This window comes from Microcaecilia unicolor, chromosome 3, assembly GCF_901765095.1.
Source record: "Microcaecilia unicolor chromosome 3, aMicUni1.1, whole genome shotgun sequence".
In the NCBI taxonomy this organism is placed as follows: Eukaryota; Metazoa; Chordata; class Amphibia; order Gymnophiona; family Siphonopidae; genus Microcaecilia; species Microcaecilia unicolor.
This window is the reverse complement of record NC_044033.1, coordinates 266,594,270-266,606,667: the sequence shown is the minus strand read 5'-3', so window position 1 is coordinate 266,606,667 and position 12,398 is coordinate 266,594,270. Positions and strand designations below refer to the sequence as shown.

General features: G+C 40.7%; 1 protein-coding gene across 1 annotated transcript in view; it reads right to left on the bottom strand.

Moving 5' to 3' along the window:
* Window positions 1–12,398, bottom strand: part of QPCT (glutaminyl-peptide cyclotransferase) — a 93,376-nt gene that overhangs the window by 20,193 nt on the left and 60,785 nt on the right. The window contains exon 4 of the mRNA XM_030198072.1: window positions 6,441–6,617. Within this exon, the coding sequence (XP_030053932.1) occupies window positions 6,441–6,617 (177 nt within the window). The remainder of the gene's footprint in view (window positions 1–6,440; window positions 6,618–12,398) is intronic.

Genomic DNA, 12,398 nt, shown 5'->3' with positions numbered 1-12,398 from the left:
ACCAGTCCAGAAGTTTGGGACATACAGCAATGTTATATAGGGTGGGGACCTTGCGATTCCCATCTGCAAAACCTTGGCCCCAAAGACCATATCATCTCTTGCCTGCAAATACAGTCCTTTATGGCAGACAAAGGAACGCATATAAGTCCAAGTTGCAGCTTTACAAATTTCATGGGATGGAATTAAAGAGTTTTCTGCCCAAGAGTGAGCTTTTAAAGCTCAAAGAGATTAAAGCTTTTTGGCTTTTTCAGCTAGCATTTACCAACACGTAAACCTGGGATGCAGTCGATTAGACCATTAGATGATCAAGGGGTAAAAGGAACATTCAGGAAGGACAACACCTTAGCAGATAGATGAAATTAATTATTTGTTTCAGTCTTTCCTGAGGATGATGTTAGGGAAAATGCAACAATGACGAGTTGGAGGAACAAACAAATAACTGAAATGTGGAAGATGTAATAGGACAATTTTGACAAACTGTGAAGCAGCCACTCCCCTAGGCTGGTTCATATATGGCCCGGAGTTCTGAAATAATTCAAAAATAAAATTGTAAACCTATTATCTGTAATCTATCACTAAAATCATCTATGTTACACAAAGATTGGAGATGGCCAATATAAAGTTAATTTATGTTTCAACTGTTTTTATTGTTGAATCAACAAATAACAACCAATAAAGCAAATTACAATTTTGAAAAACAAATCCAAGCATCAGAAATTAACAAGCTACATTTTTCATCATCAACAATTCTTTAATGTTCCTTCCTCCCCCTTTCCAAAATATAAAGTTAATTTAGAAAAAAAGGCTCCAAATGTGATCTGGGAAACTGCAGACCAATAAGCTTGATGTCAATGACATGTGGAATAGTACAAAGTACGCATTCTTGTTTCAAGTTTATTAAAGGCTTATACCCCACCGATCAAAAAATGTCTGAGCAGCTTACAATATAAGAGGGGAAAAAAGAGTAAAGAGGAAAACAGAGATGACAACAGAGCAATATAAAAAGAAAAGCAAACAGGGCAACACAAGAGGGGCATCGTGTCTTCCAGGGTACCATCACCCCCATTCTAAAGATCAAAATTACTGAACACATAGATAAACATGGTTTAATAGGGCAGAGCCTCACGGATTTCACCAAGGGAAGTCTTGCCTTACCAATCTGTTACATGTTGGATAAGGGTTAGCCTAATATGGTATTTAGATATGCATATCTCATGTTTTTGTACTCCGCCTAGCACTGAGGATGAGTGGACTAGAAGTATTAAATAAGTATACATTTTCAGAAAGCATTTGAGAAATTTCCTTAAGAGACTCTTAAGAAAATTAAAAACAAAAATAAGGGATAGGAAGTAATGTGTTATTGTAGTTTGAGAACTGGCTAAAAGATAGGAAACAGAGCAGGACTACAATGGTCAATTTTCTCAGTGGAGGATGAGGAACAGTGGAGTGCCTCAGGGATCTTTACTGGGATTGGTGCTTTTCAACATAAATGGTCTGGAAATGGGAAAAACAAGTGAAATGATCAAACATGTAGGCAACACAAAATTCTTGAAAATTGGAAAATCACAAGGGGATTGTGAGAAATTCCAAAACTGTGAGACTGGGCATCCAGATGGCAGATGAAATTTGAAAAGGGGAATGTGATGCACCCAAACTACAGCTACATAATGCTAAGTTCCACATTAGGATTCACCATCCACAAAAAGGATCATTCTGGACAATACATTCAAATCTTTGGTTCTGTGTAGCTGAAGTAAAAAAAAAAAAAATCAAAGAAAATATTAGGAATTACTAAAATGGAGAATGTCATAATGCATCTGTAGCACTCCATGATGTTACCATGAGTACTGTGTACAATTCTGGTTGCTGCACAACAAAAATGGATTATAGCAGAACTAGAAAATCTACAGAGAAAGGTGACCAAAATGATGATGGCTCCCCTATAATGAAAGGCTAAAAAGGTTAGGGCTCTGATTTGGAGAAGAGAGGGCTGAGAGGAGATATTATATATCACTGTCAGCTACTGAGCAAGTTGTAAATAGGAACAACAAACATAATTTGAAATGTCAATATTCAAATGCCAGAAGCCTAAGAAATACGATGGGAGTTAGAACATATTGCACTGAATGAAAAGATAGATATAATAGGCATCTCTGAGACCTGGTGTAAGGAGGATAACTAGTGGGGGTCACTGTCATACCAGGGTACAAATTATATCACAGTGATAGAGTGGATCAAATTGGTGGAGGGTAGCATTATTTGTTAAGTAGGGCTTTGAATCAAATAGACTAAATATTCTGCAGGACACAAAACCCATCTTGAAATCCCTATAGATAGAAATTCCATATGTAAAGGGGAAAAGGATAGTGATAGAAGTGTACTACTGTCCACGATGAACAGACATGTAGCAATGTTATCAGAAATTAGGGAGGCTAACAAACTGGGCAACACGATAATAATGGATGATTTCAATTACCCCGATATTGACTGGGTAAATGTAACATCGGGGCATGCTAGGGAGGTAAAATTCCTTGACGAAATCAAGGATTGCTTTATGGAGCAGCTGGTACAGGAACCGACAAGAGAAGGAAAAATTCTAGACCTAGTCCTTAGTGGAGCGCATGATCTGGTGCGGGAGGTAATGGTGATGGGGCCGCTTGATAACAGTGATCATAATATGATCAGATTTGATATTAGCTTTGGAGTAAGTATATACAGGATATCCAATACGTTAGCAATTAACTTTCAAAAAGGAAACTATGATAAAATGAGAAGAAGAGTGGAAAAAGAAACTTATAGGAGCGGCTGTGAGGGATGCTGTTCAAAAATACCATCTTGGAAACCCAGGCCAAATATATTCCATGTATTAAAAAAGGAGGGAGGAAGCCCAAATGACAGCCGGCGTGGTTAAAAAGTGAGGTGAAGGAAGCTATTACAGCTAAAAGAAAATCCTTCAGAAAATGGAAGAAGGAACCGACTGACAATAACAAAAAACAGCATAAGGAATGTCAAGTCAAATGCAAAGTGCTGATAAGGAAGGCAAAGAGAGACTTTGAAAAAAAGATTGCGTTGGAGGCAAAAACACATAGTAAGAATATTTTTAGGTATATTAAAAGCAAGAAGCCGGCAAAAGAATCGGTTGGACCGCTAGATGACCAAGGGGTAAAAGGGGCACTCAGGGAAGACAAAGCCATAGCACAGAGATTAAATTAAATCTTTGCTTCGGTCTTCACCGAAACAGTCCAACATGACAAATGTTTTGCATAAACTGTTTCAAGGACGTACCCCCATTACTCATCAACTCCGACTGGTGGTATGTCCTTGAAACAACTAATGAGAAACATGTGCCTTGTTGGACTGTTTTGCCCCTGAGCCAACAAAAGCTAAGTTTTCAATTAAACCTATTAATGAAGTTTTGAACTAAAGTTTAAGAAGATATTATATGGGAAATGGTTATAACATATTGAATATAAAAAGACTGATGATGAGTGCTGTGCTTGATTCTTGAAACTATAAAAATTTTGTTAGTTTTGACTTGCACAACTGAGGTCTGCTAAAATCACTAAAAAAATCTTTTTTATGACATTACATCTTTGGACTCTAGTGCATGTTTGGATGCTATATAGTTTTTCTAGAGTTGGAGTTAATACGTTGCCATATTTATTGAAGTAAATTATAGGCTGCACGATATGAATGGTGGAAGGATGTTTGTTTTCACATTTGTAAACACAGGTATATTTAGACGTTGACATCTGTAGCTCATGCAGCACTGAGGAGTGTGCTATCAGAACTAATGCATTATTATTAAAATTATGTTTGATTGTTCTATGGCTTTATTATTTTGCAGTAAGTCTCCTGTCTGGATTATTGTAAATATTTGGTGTACACAGGTCTATGGCCCAAATTAAGCGGTTTTAGATGCTTTAAACTTCCGCAGCATATTTCCTATGTAGAGCGTGTTGATATGATCATGTCACCCCCACTGTGTTTCACATTACATTGGCTTCCAGTTTCCTCCTGTTTCCGGTTCAAAATTCTATGTCGTACTCATAAAGCTTACTTTCGGAATGTTCCTCCTTATCTCTCTTCATTAACGATTCCATATATCCCTTCTCGCTGTCTTAGGTCTATGGATTCTCATCAACTAGTGTTGCCGGGCCCTAGGCACACCAGAATTAGATCTACACACACAGTTCTGCTTATGTTTTAGCCCCGCACCTTAGGAATGATCTCACTGTGAGTATTTGCAGTGAGGAGTCCATCACCAAGTTTAAACATCTTTTGAAGACTCACCTTTTCAATCTGGCTTTCGGCAGCCGAGATGATGGGGACATGGTGTCTTGCTGAATGTAGTTATCTGTGGTTAATTGTGCTGTTTCTCTAACTTTCTGTGATTAATGTATGAATTGCTCTTTCCTATCATACAGTGGTGGAAATAAGTATTTGATCCCTTGCTGATTTTGTAAGTTTGCCCACTGACAAAGACATGAGCAGCCCATAATTGAAGGGTAGGTTATTGGTAACAGTGAGAGATAGCACATCACAAATTAAATCCGGAAAATCACATTGTGGAAAGTATATGAATTTATTTGCATTCTGCAGAGGGAAATAAGTATTTGATCCCCCACCAACCAGTAAGAGATCTGGCCCCTACAGACCAGGTAGATGCTCCAAATCAACTCGTTACCTGCATGACAGACAGCTGTCGGCAATGGTCACCTGTATGAAAGACACCTGTCCACAGACTCAGTGAATCAGTCAGACTCTAACCTCTACAAAATGGCCAAGAGCAAGGAGCTGTCTAAGGATGTCAGGGACAAGATCATACACCTGCACAAGGCTGGAATGGGCTACAAAACCATCAGTAAGACGCTGGGCGAGAAGGAGACAACTGTTGGTGCCATAGTAAGAAAATGGAAGAAGTACAAAATGACTGTCAATCGACAAAGATCTGGGGCTCCACGCAAAATCTCACCTCGTGGGGTATCCTTGATCATGAGGAAGGTTAGAAATCAGCCTACAACTACAAGGGGGGAACTTGTCAATGATCTCAAGGCAGCTGGGACCACTGTCACCACGAAAACCATTGGTAACACATTACGACATAACGGATTGCAATCCTGCAGTGCCCGCAAGGTCCCCCTGCTCCGGAAGGCACATGTGACGGCCCGTCTGAAGTTTGCCAGTGAACACCTGGATGATGCCGAGAGTGATTGGGAGAAGGTGCTGTGGTCAGATGAGACAAAAATTGAGCTCTTTGGCATGAACTCAACTCGCCGTGTTTGGAGGAAGAGAAATGCTGCCTATGACCCAAAGAACACCGTCCCCACTGTCAAGCATGGAGGTGGAAATGTTATGTTTTGGGGGTGTTTCTCTGCTAAGGGCACAGGACTACTTCACCGCATCAATGGGAGAATGGATGGGGCCATGTACCGTACAATTCTGAGTGACAACCTCCTTCCCTCCGCCAGGGCCTTAAAAATGGGTCGTGGCTGGGTCTTCCAGCACGACAATGACCCAAAACATACAGCCAAGGCAACAAAGGAGTGGCTCAGGAAGAAGCACATTAGGGTCATGGAGTGGCCTAGCCAGTCACCAGACCTTAATCCCATTGAAAACTTATGGAGGGAGCTGAAGCTGCGAGTTGCCAAGCGACAGCCCAGAACTCTTAATGATTTAGAGATGATCTGCAAAGAGGAGTGGACCAAAATTCCTCCTGACATGTGTGCAAACCTCATCATCAACTACAGAAGACGTCTGACCGCTGTGCTTGCCAACAAGGGTTTTGCCACCAAGTATTAGGTCTTGTTTGCCAGAGGGATTAAATACTTATTTCCCTCTGCAGAATGCAAATAAATTCATATACTTTCCACAATGTGATTTTCCGGATTTAATTTGTGATGTGCTATCTCTCACTGTTACCAATAACCTACCCTTCAATTATGGGCTGCTCATGTCTTTGTCAGTGGGCAAACTTACAAAATCAGCAAGGGATCAAATACTTATTTCCACCACTGTATACTGGATTTCATTTCAGAATTGTCTGTTATTATTACTGATTTTAAGATTGTACGTTGCGTTGATCTTTTCCCCAGAAAAGGCAGTATATTAAGTGCTTAATAAACATAAACATACGTTATTCGGTAAAAAAGATATTACTTACACCTTGTTTGTTGGCCTTTATCTCTACTTATTTAACTTCATTCAAACCTGGAATTAAAAATCTGCATAGCACTGTCTTTTACTCTTCAGGGACTATAGACTTGGTGCTTTGCTTAAAGCAGCCTTTCATAGACTAATTATAGACTGTTGTAATGGCTCCACATGCACAAAGGATTTATTACAACCGGCCTCCTTAAACTGGCCTTAAATCTAAAATGGAATTAATAAATCTCTCTGGTGTCCCTTTTTAATAATAGAAAAACATGTCTTGTCCTTACAATGCCTTGTAGCTGGTTTGTATTAGTTGCACCAGGTGGGTGTGCGGTAGTTGCCATCTTTTGGGCCAAATGCCGAGACCCATAAAGGGAGTCATATGCAGACCACTGATGCAAGGCTTCTTCACCATCGAAGAAAATAAGCTGCAGAGACAGGTCTGGCCTGGAAGCTGAGTTGTTCTATTGAGAAAAGGGCAGAAAAAAAAATCAGTAACTTTATTACACTGACAAACTCCCAATCTTTTCCCTGAAAATCCATAATGGTACAGTCTCAATAGCAGCACAATTTTGATGTCTGAACACATAGCTCTGCATGATACTAAAGAGATCGTTTCCTGGATAAGCTGAATGTCTAACAGCTCTCTTTCTATCTGGGACTCTGAGTCAATATTCAAACTGATTTAACTGGCCAGAAACAGCTCCGGGACAGTTAAATCGCCTGTTCAGGGATAACCACTAATCTTCAGCGGCACTTAACTGGTTAATAGTGCTGTTGAAAATAACTGGTTAGCACTGAACTGAAAACCAGCTATTTATTCTGGGGGCTTTCCAGGGACAGAGTGAGCACTTGGCTGGTTAAGTGCTGATATTCAGCACTTAACCGGCCAGATTAACTGCGTAAATAGGACCGCATAAAAATCAGTTCTATCTTTATGCGTTAACTCAAAGCCAATTAAGTGCTAAATATCACACTTAAGCAGCTAGGTGTTAGCCGGCTTCAGAAACCCTGGACATGGCCTGGCATTGAATTTCAAGGTTTAACACCGACTGCCACTGGTTGAATATCGGGTCGTCTCTTTTCCCTAGCACTTTTACTGGGTTCCTGAAGTTTCCAACTGTTCTCTTGGGCTTTCAGTTCAATTGGAATGGGCGTCTCTATTAAGATACTTTTGAAATTATACAGGAATATTTCCTCTCATTTTACACCCCCTCCCACTGAGCCCAGACGTTGTAGTGACCAGTGGTATTGACCAGACATGCCATTTTGGATGGGCTTGAGCCCAAAATGGATAGGAACACAATTTTCTCCTGCTCTCACACTTCTCCCCCTCCTCATGACCCCCAAGTCAATTAATACCTGAGCTGGCAGGAATCCTCAAGCTCAGCCAGCTGAAAAGGTCCTTGACTCCCATACTGTCACCAGCTGGTGGCACGGTCTATGGGCCACCGCCACAATGCTGGCCCTCCCCCCCCCCCCCCCCCCTGCACATGCTCAGTTTTTGCACATGCATGAACACCGAGCGTGTGTGCAGGGGTTGGGCCATCGTGGCAGCGGCCTATAGACAGAGCCACCGACTGAAGAGTATATGGGAATGTTCTGGTCACCGGTGGAGAACATCTTCAGCTTGCGAGGCTTGAGAATCCCTGTCAGCCTTAACAAGGGTCAAATAAATATATAGGAGTATCGAAACAGTGTAAATGGCACTCTACACTACAGAATACATTTCTGCTTAAATTTTTTATTTATTATATTCTTATTATGATGCAAAGAAGCATCATATGGTAGTAATAGTAATATAGGCTACTGGATCTCTTACAGCCCACAGCTATTCCAAATCCATAGCATTTTCAGTCATACTAATCATCTGCTTCTAACGCTTCTGTGATTTCCTGTTTTCCATAATTTATTATAAAAGTTTGTTAAAAAGAAAATTCTTCTCTCTCCATGTCCACCATCTTTTCCTCTGCACCCTGTCCTCTCTAGCACCTTCTACTGTCCAGCATTTCCCCTCACCCAAGGGCAGGCATCTTTCCCACTCTTCCCTCTGCCTTCCCCCCCTCAGCATCTCTCTGTCTCTCTCTCCCCCTTCCCTCCGTTACTCCAGCCTCTCTCCCACTCTCTTTGTCACTATCCAATCTTTCATCTTTGTTTCTCTGCCCACCCTGTTCTGCTCTGCTGATGGGCAACATTTTTCTCCTCTCTCAACCACTAAATTCAGGTATCTTCCACCTACACCCCCCCCCCCCCAGAACCAGCATATTCCACCTTGCCCCTCCCCTTTCAGTGCCAGCAGCATCAGCGATCTAGGCAGGCTGCTCCCTGAAGCTTTTTCCTGCAGCTCCCTCCTAAGCGGGGACAGGAAATTGCGTCAGAGGAGGTGAGAGCTGCACAAAGAAAGCTTCTGGGATCGGCCTGCCTTGATCACTGACACTGCTAACTGAATGAGAAGACTGGAAGAGCATTGGGGGAGGAGGAACGGAATAAAAACAGTTGGCAGACCTTGGGGTGGGGGGGAGGACACGGATGAAAGATGCCGATTCGGGTGGGGGGGCGTGTGGCACAGGTGGAAGTTGCAATATTATATCTTTGTAGAGGGGATCCTCATGGGATCCCCATGGCACCCCCGAAGCACACTGGTTGAAAAAACGCTGGGCTAGACAAACCCTGACATCATGCTCCTTCCCAGGCTGTGCAAGTAGTAAAACACACTTAGCAGGTTTTCACTTCTGGTGTATCTGCGACATGTCTCACTGGTAGAGAACCACTGAACTATATGGATAGCAGCAGTGGCAGTCAAATTGCCAATATGTATATTCAAGGTCACCGACTACATGCGTAGTGGCACTGAATATATGTAATAGTTTTAACAAGAGCATTTCAATTAAGCTGTTCATCGCCACTGCTGAAAAATACCCCCCAATTTTATAAGCTAAGAGAACAAAAGTAAATATATAAGAGGTAAACTCATCAAACAACCAAACATTAACAAAATAAGTTCGCATACATTAGGGATCATAACACTCAAGCTGTAAAAAAATGTATTAACAAAAGAAACCTCAAAGCACTCAAAGATGTAAATAAAGTAAAAACACCATATTTAGTCAAGACCCAATCTTATCATAGGTTTCAATTACAATAGGCGAAAAAAGGAACAGCAGAAAAAACTCCAAAGTTATAAAAAAAAAATATTGGGAAAAAAACAACTGTTAAAAAAACCCCTTAGGGCCCTGTTTACTAAGGTGCGCTAGCGTTTTTAGCGTACGCTAAAATTAGAGCACGCTAATGCTAGAGACAACCATAGGAATATAAGGGTGTCTCTAGCATTAGCGCACCATAATTTTTTAGCATGCGCTAAAAATGCTAGTGCGCTTACAGCATGGCTTAGTAAACAGGGCACTAAGGGTACAAAATTAAACAGCAAAATTGAAACTCCAATCCACAATGTAGAATTTACCAATGTTCCCCAATCAAAATAATCTATGCACAAAAAAAATCAAGCAAAATAACCGTGCCACTTATCAACTCATAGAGGCACTGCAGGACCCAAATTCAATCATTGTCCCGGATATATTGAAGACTCCGTCCACAGGAAAAAAACTCCCAATTTAAACTTGATATCAAGTCCAGTGACCAACAGCAAAGTCCTCTTTCTTCCATCTATTGTGCATCCAAAATTGAATAAAATTTGAGACTTCTCCAGAAGCCAACGTAAAGAGAAAAAGATGTGGCCCTGTCCGTTTTCAAACCCCCAATATCATCTTCACGGCAGTGTTTGTAAACCCTGAATCTGCAAATATATTTAACCGGCAACCCTAATAGCAATGTTAGAGTAAACCAAGTACAGAATCAGTGAATTGAACAATTATTTGTAGCATTTATACCCCGCTCTTTCCCGCTGTTAGCAGGTTCAGTGCGGCTTACAAAGTATAGTACAGAGTTACAATGCAGGTTTAGTGTGGTTTACAAAGTGTGGTACAGAGTTACAATGTCTGATACAAAGTATCACAGAAATAACATAATTGCATAGAGTAGGACAAGAGGAAGAGATGTGGGGGAGGGTTTAATGTAAGCATAATGCTAGTGGTGTGGATTAGGTTCATGAATTAAGTTGGGTCATTTGGCTAGGCTTGTTTGAAGAGGTAGGTTTTCAGCAGCTTGCGGGAGGGTAGGTGTTCTTTGGTTGTTCAGATGTGTCTGGGTATGGCATTCCAGAGTTGGCTGCCTATAACGGAGAAGTTGGATGCGTAGTAGGTTTTGTATTTGAGACCTTTGCAATTGGGAAGGTGAAGATTGAGAAATGTTCGAGAAGATTTGGTCCCGTTTCTGGCTGGAAGATCGATCAAACTGTTCATGTAGCTTGGAGCTACTCCAAGGAGGATCTTGTGGATCAATGTATGGACTTTGAAATTAGGAAATCCAATACGTTAGAATTTAACTTTCAAAAAGGAAACTATGATAAAATGAGAACGGTAAAAAAAAAACCAAATAAACAAACAAACAAAAAAAACCTTAAGAGTATCTGGAAAGGTAAAAAGAGTACATCATGCGTGAATGCTGTTAAAAAATACCATCCTGGAAGCTCAGACTAGGTATATTCCATGTATTAAAAAAGGAAGAAGGAAGGCCAAATGACAGCCGGCATGGTTAAAATATGAGATGAATGAAGCCATGAAGAGCTAAAAGAAAATCCTTCAGAAAACAGAAGGAGGATCCAACTGAAAATAATAGGAAACAGCATAAGGAATGGCAAGTCAAATGCAAAGCATTGATGAGGAAGGCAAAGAGAGACCTTGAAAAGAAGATTGTGTTGGAGGCAAAAAAACACATGGTAAAAACATTTTTAGGTATATTAGAAGTAAGAAGCCGGCAAAAGAATCAGTTGGACAACTAGATGACCAAGGGATAAAAGCGGCACTCAGGGAAGACAAGGTCATAGCGGAGAGATTAAATGAATTCTTTGCTTTGGTCTTCACCAAGGAAGATGGAGGAGAGATACTGCCAGAAATGGTATTCAATGCTGATGAGACAAAGAAACTGAAACAAATATCTGAAAACCTGGAAAATGTAATGGGGCAATTTAACAAATTGAAGAGTAGCAAACTGCCTAGACCGGATGGTATACAGTCCAGAGTACTGATAGCATTAAAAAATGAACCTGCAGAACTTATCTTTAAAATCAAGCATGGTAAAGGAAGATTGGAGGGTGGCCATTGTAACGCCAATTTTTTAAAAGGGTTCAAGCAGTGATCAAGGAAATTATAAAGCGGTGTGCCTGACATCAGTGCCAGGCAAAACTGTACAGAATATTATAAAGAACAAAATTACAGAGAATACACATAAGCATGGATAAATGAGACAAAGCCAACATCAATTTAGTCAAGAGAAATCTTGCCTCACCAATCTATTACATTTCTTTGAAGGGGTGAATATACACGAGGATAAAGGTTAGTCAGTTGTATCTGGATTTTCAAAAGGCATTTAAGCAAGTGCAAAGTGATGCATGTGGGAAAGAGGAACCCGAACTATAGTTACGTGATGCAAGTTTCCACTTTAGGAGTTATTGACTAGGACAGGGATCTAGGTGTCATCGTTGATATGTTGAAACCCTCTGCTCAGTGTGCGACGGTGGCTAAGAAGGCAAATAGAATGTTAGGTATTATTAGGAAAGGAATGGAAAACAAAAATGAGGACATTATAATGCCTTAGTATCACTCCATTGTGCAACCTCACCTCGAATACTGTGTGCAATTCTGGTCACCACATCTCAAAAAAGATATAGTGGAATTAGAAAAGGTACAGAAAAGGGAAACGAAAATGATAAAGGGGACAGGACAACTTCTCTATGAGGAAAAGCTAAAGCGGCTAGGGCTCTTCAGCTTGGAGAACAGATGGCTGAGGGGAGATATGATAGTGGTCTATAAAATAATGAGTGGAGTGGAACAGGTAAATGTGAATCACTTGTTTACTCTTTCCAAAAGGCAGTTAGCTTAGAAGGGTTTAAAAAAAAAGGTTTGGCTAGCTTCCTAAAATAAAAGTCCATAAGCCATTATTAAGATGGACTTGGGGGAATATCCACTGCTTATTTCTAAGATAAGCAGCATAAAATGTACTGTTTTGGGATCTTGCCAGGTACTTGTAACCTGGATAGGCCACTGTTGTAAGGATGCTGGGCTTGATGGATCTTCGGTCTTGTCCCAGTACGGCAACACTTATGTACTTATGACCTCCTCAACCTTCTC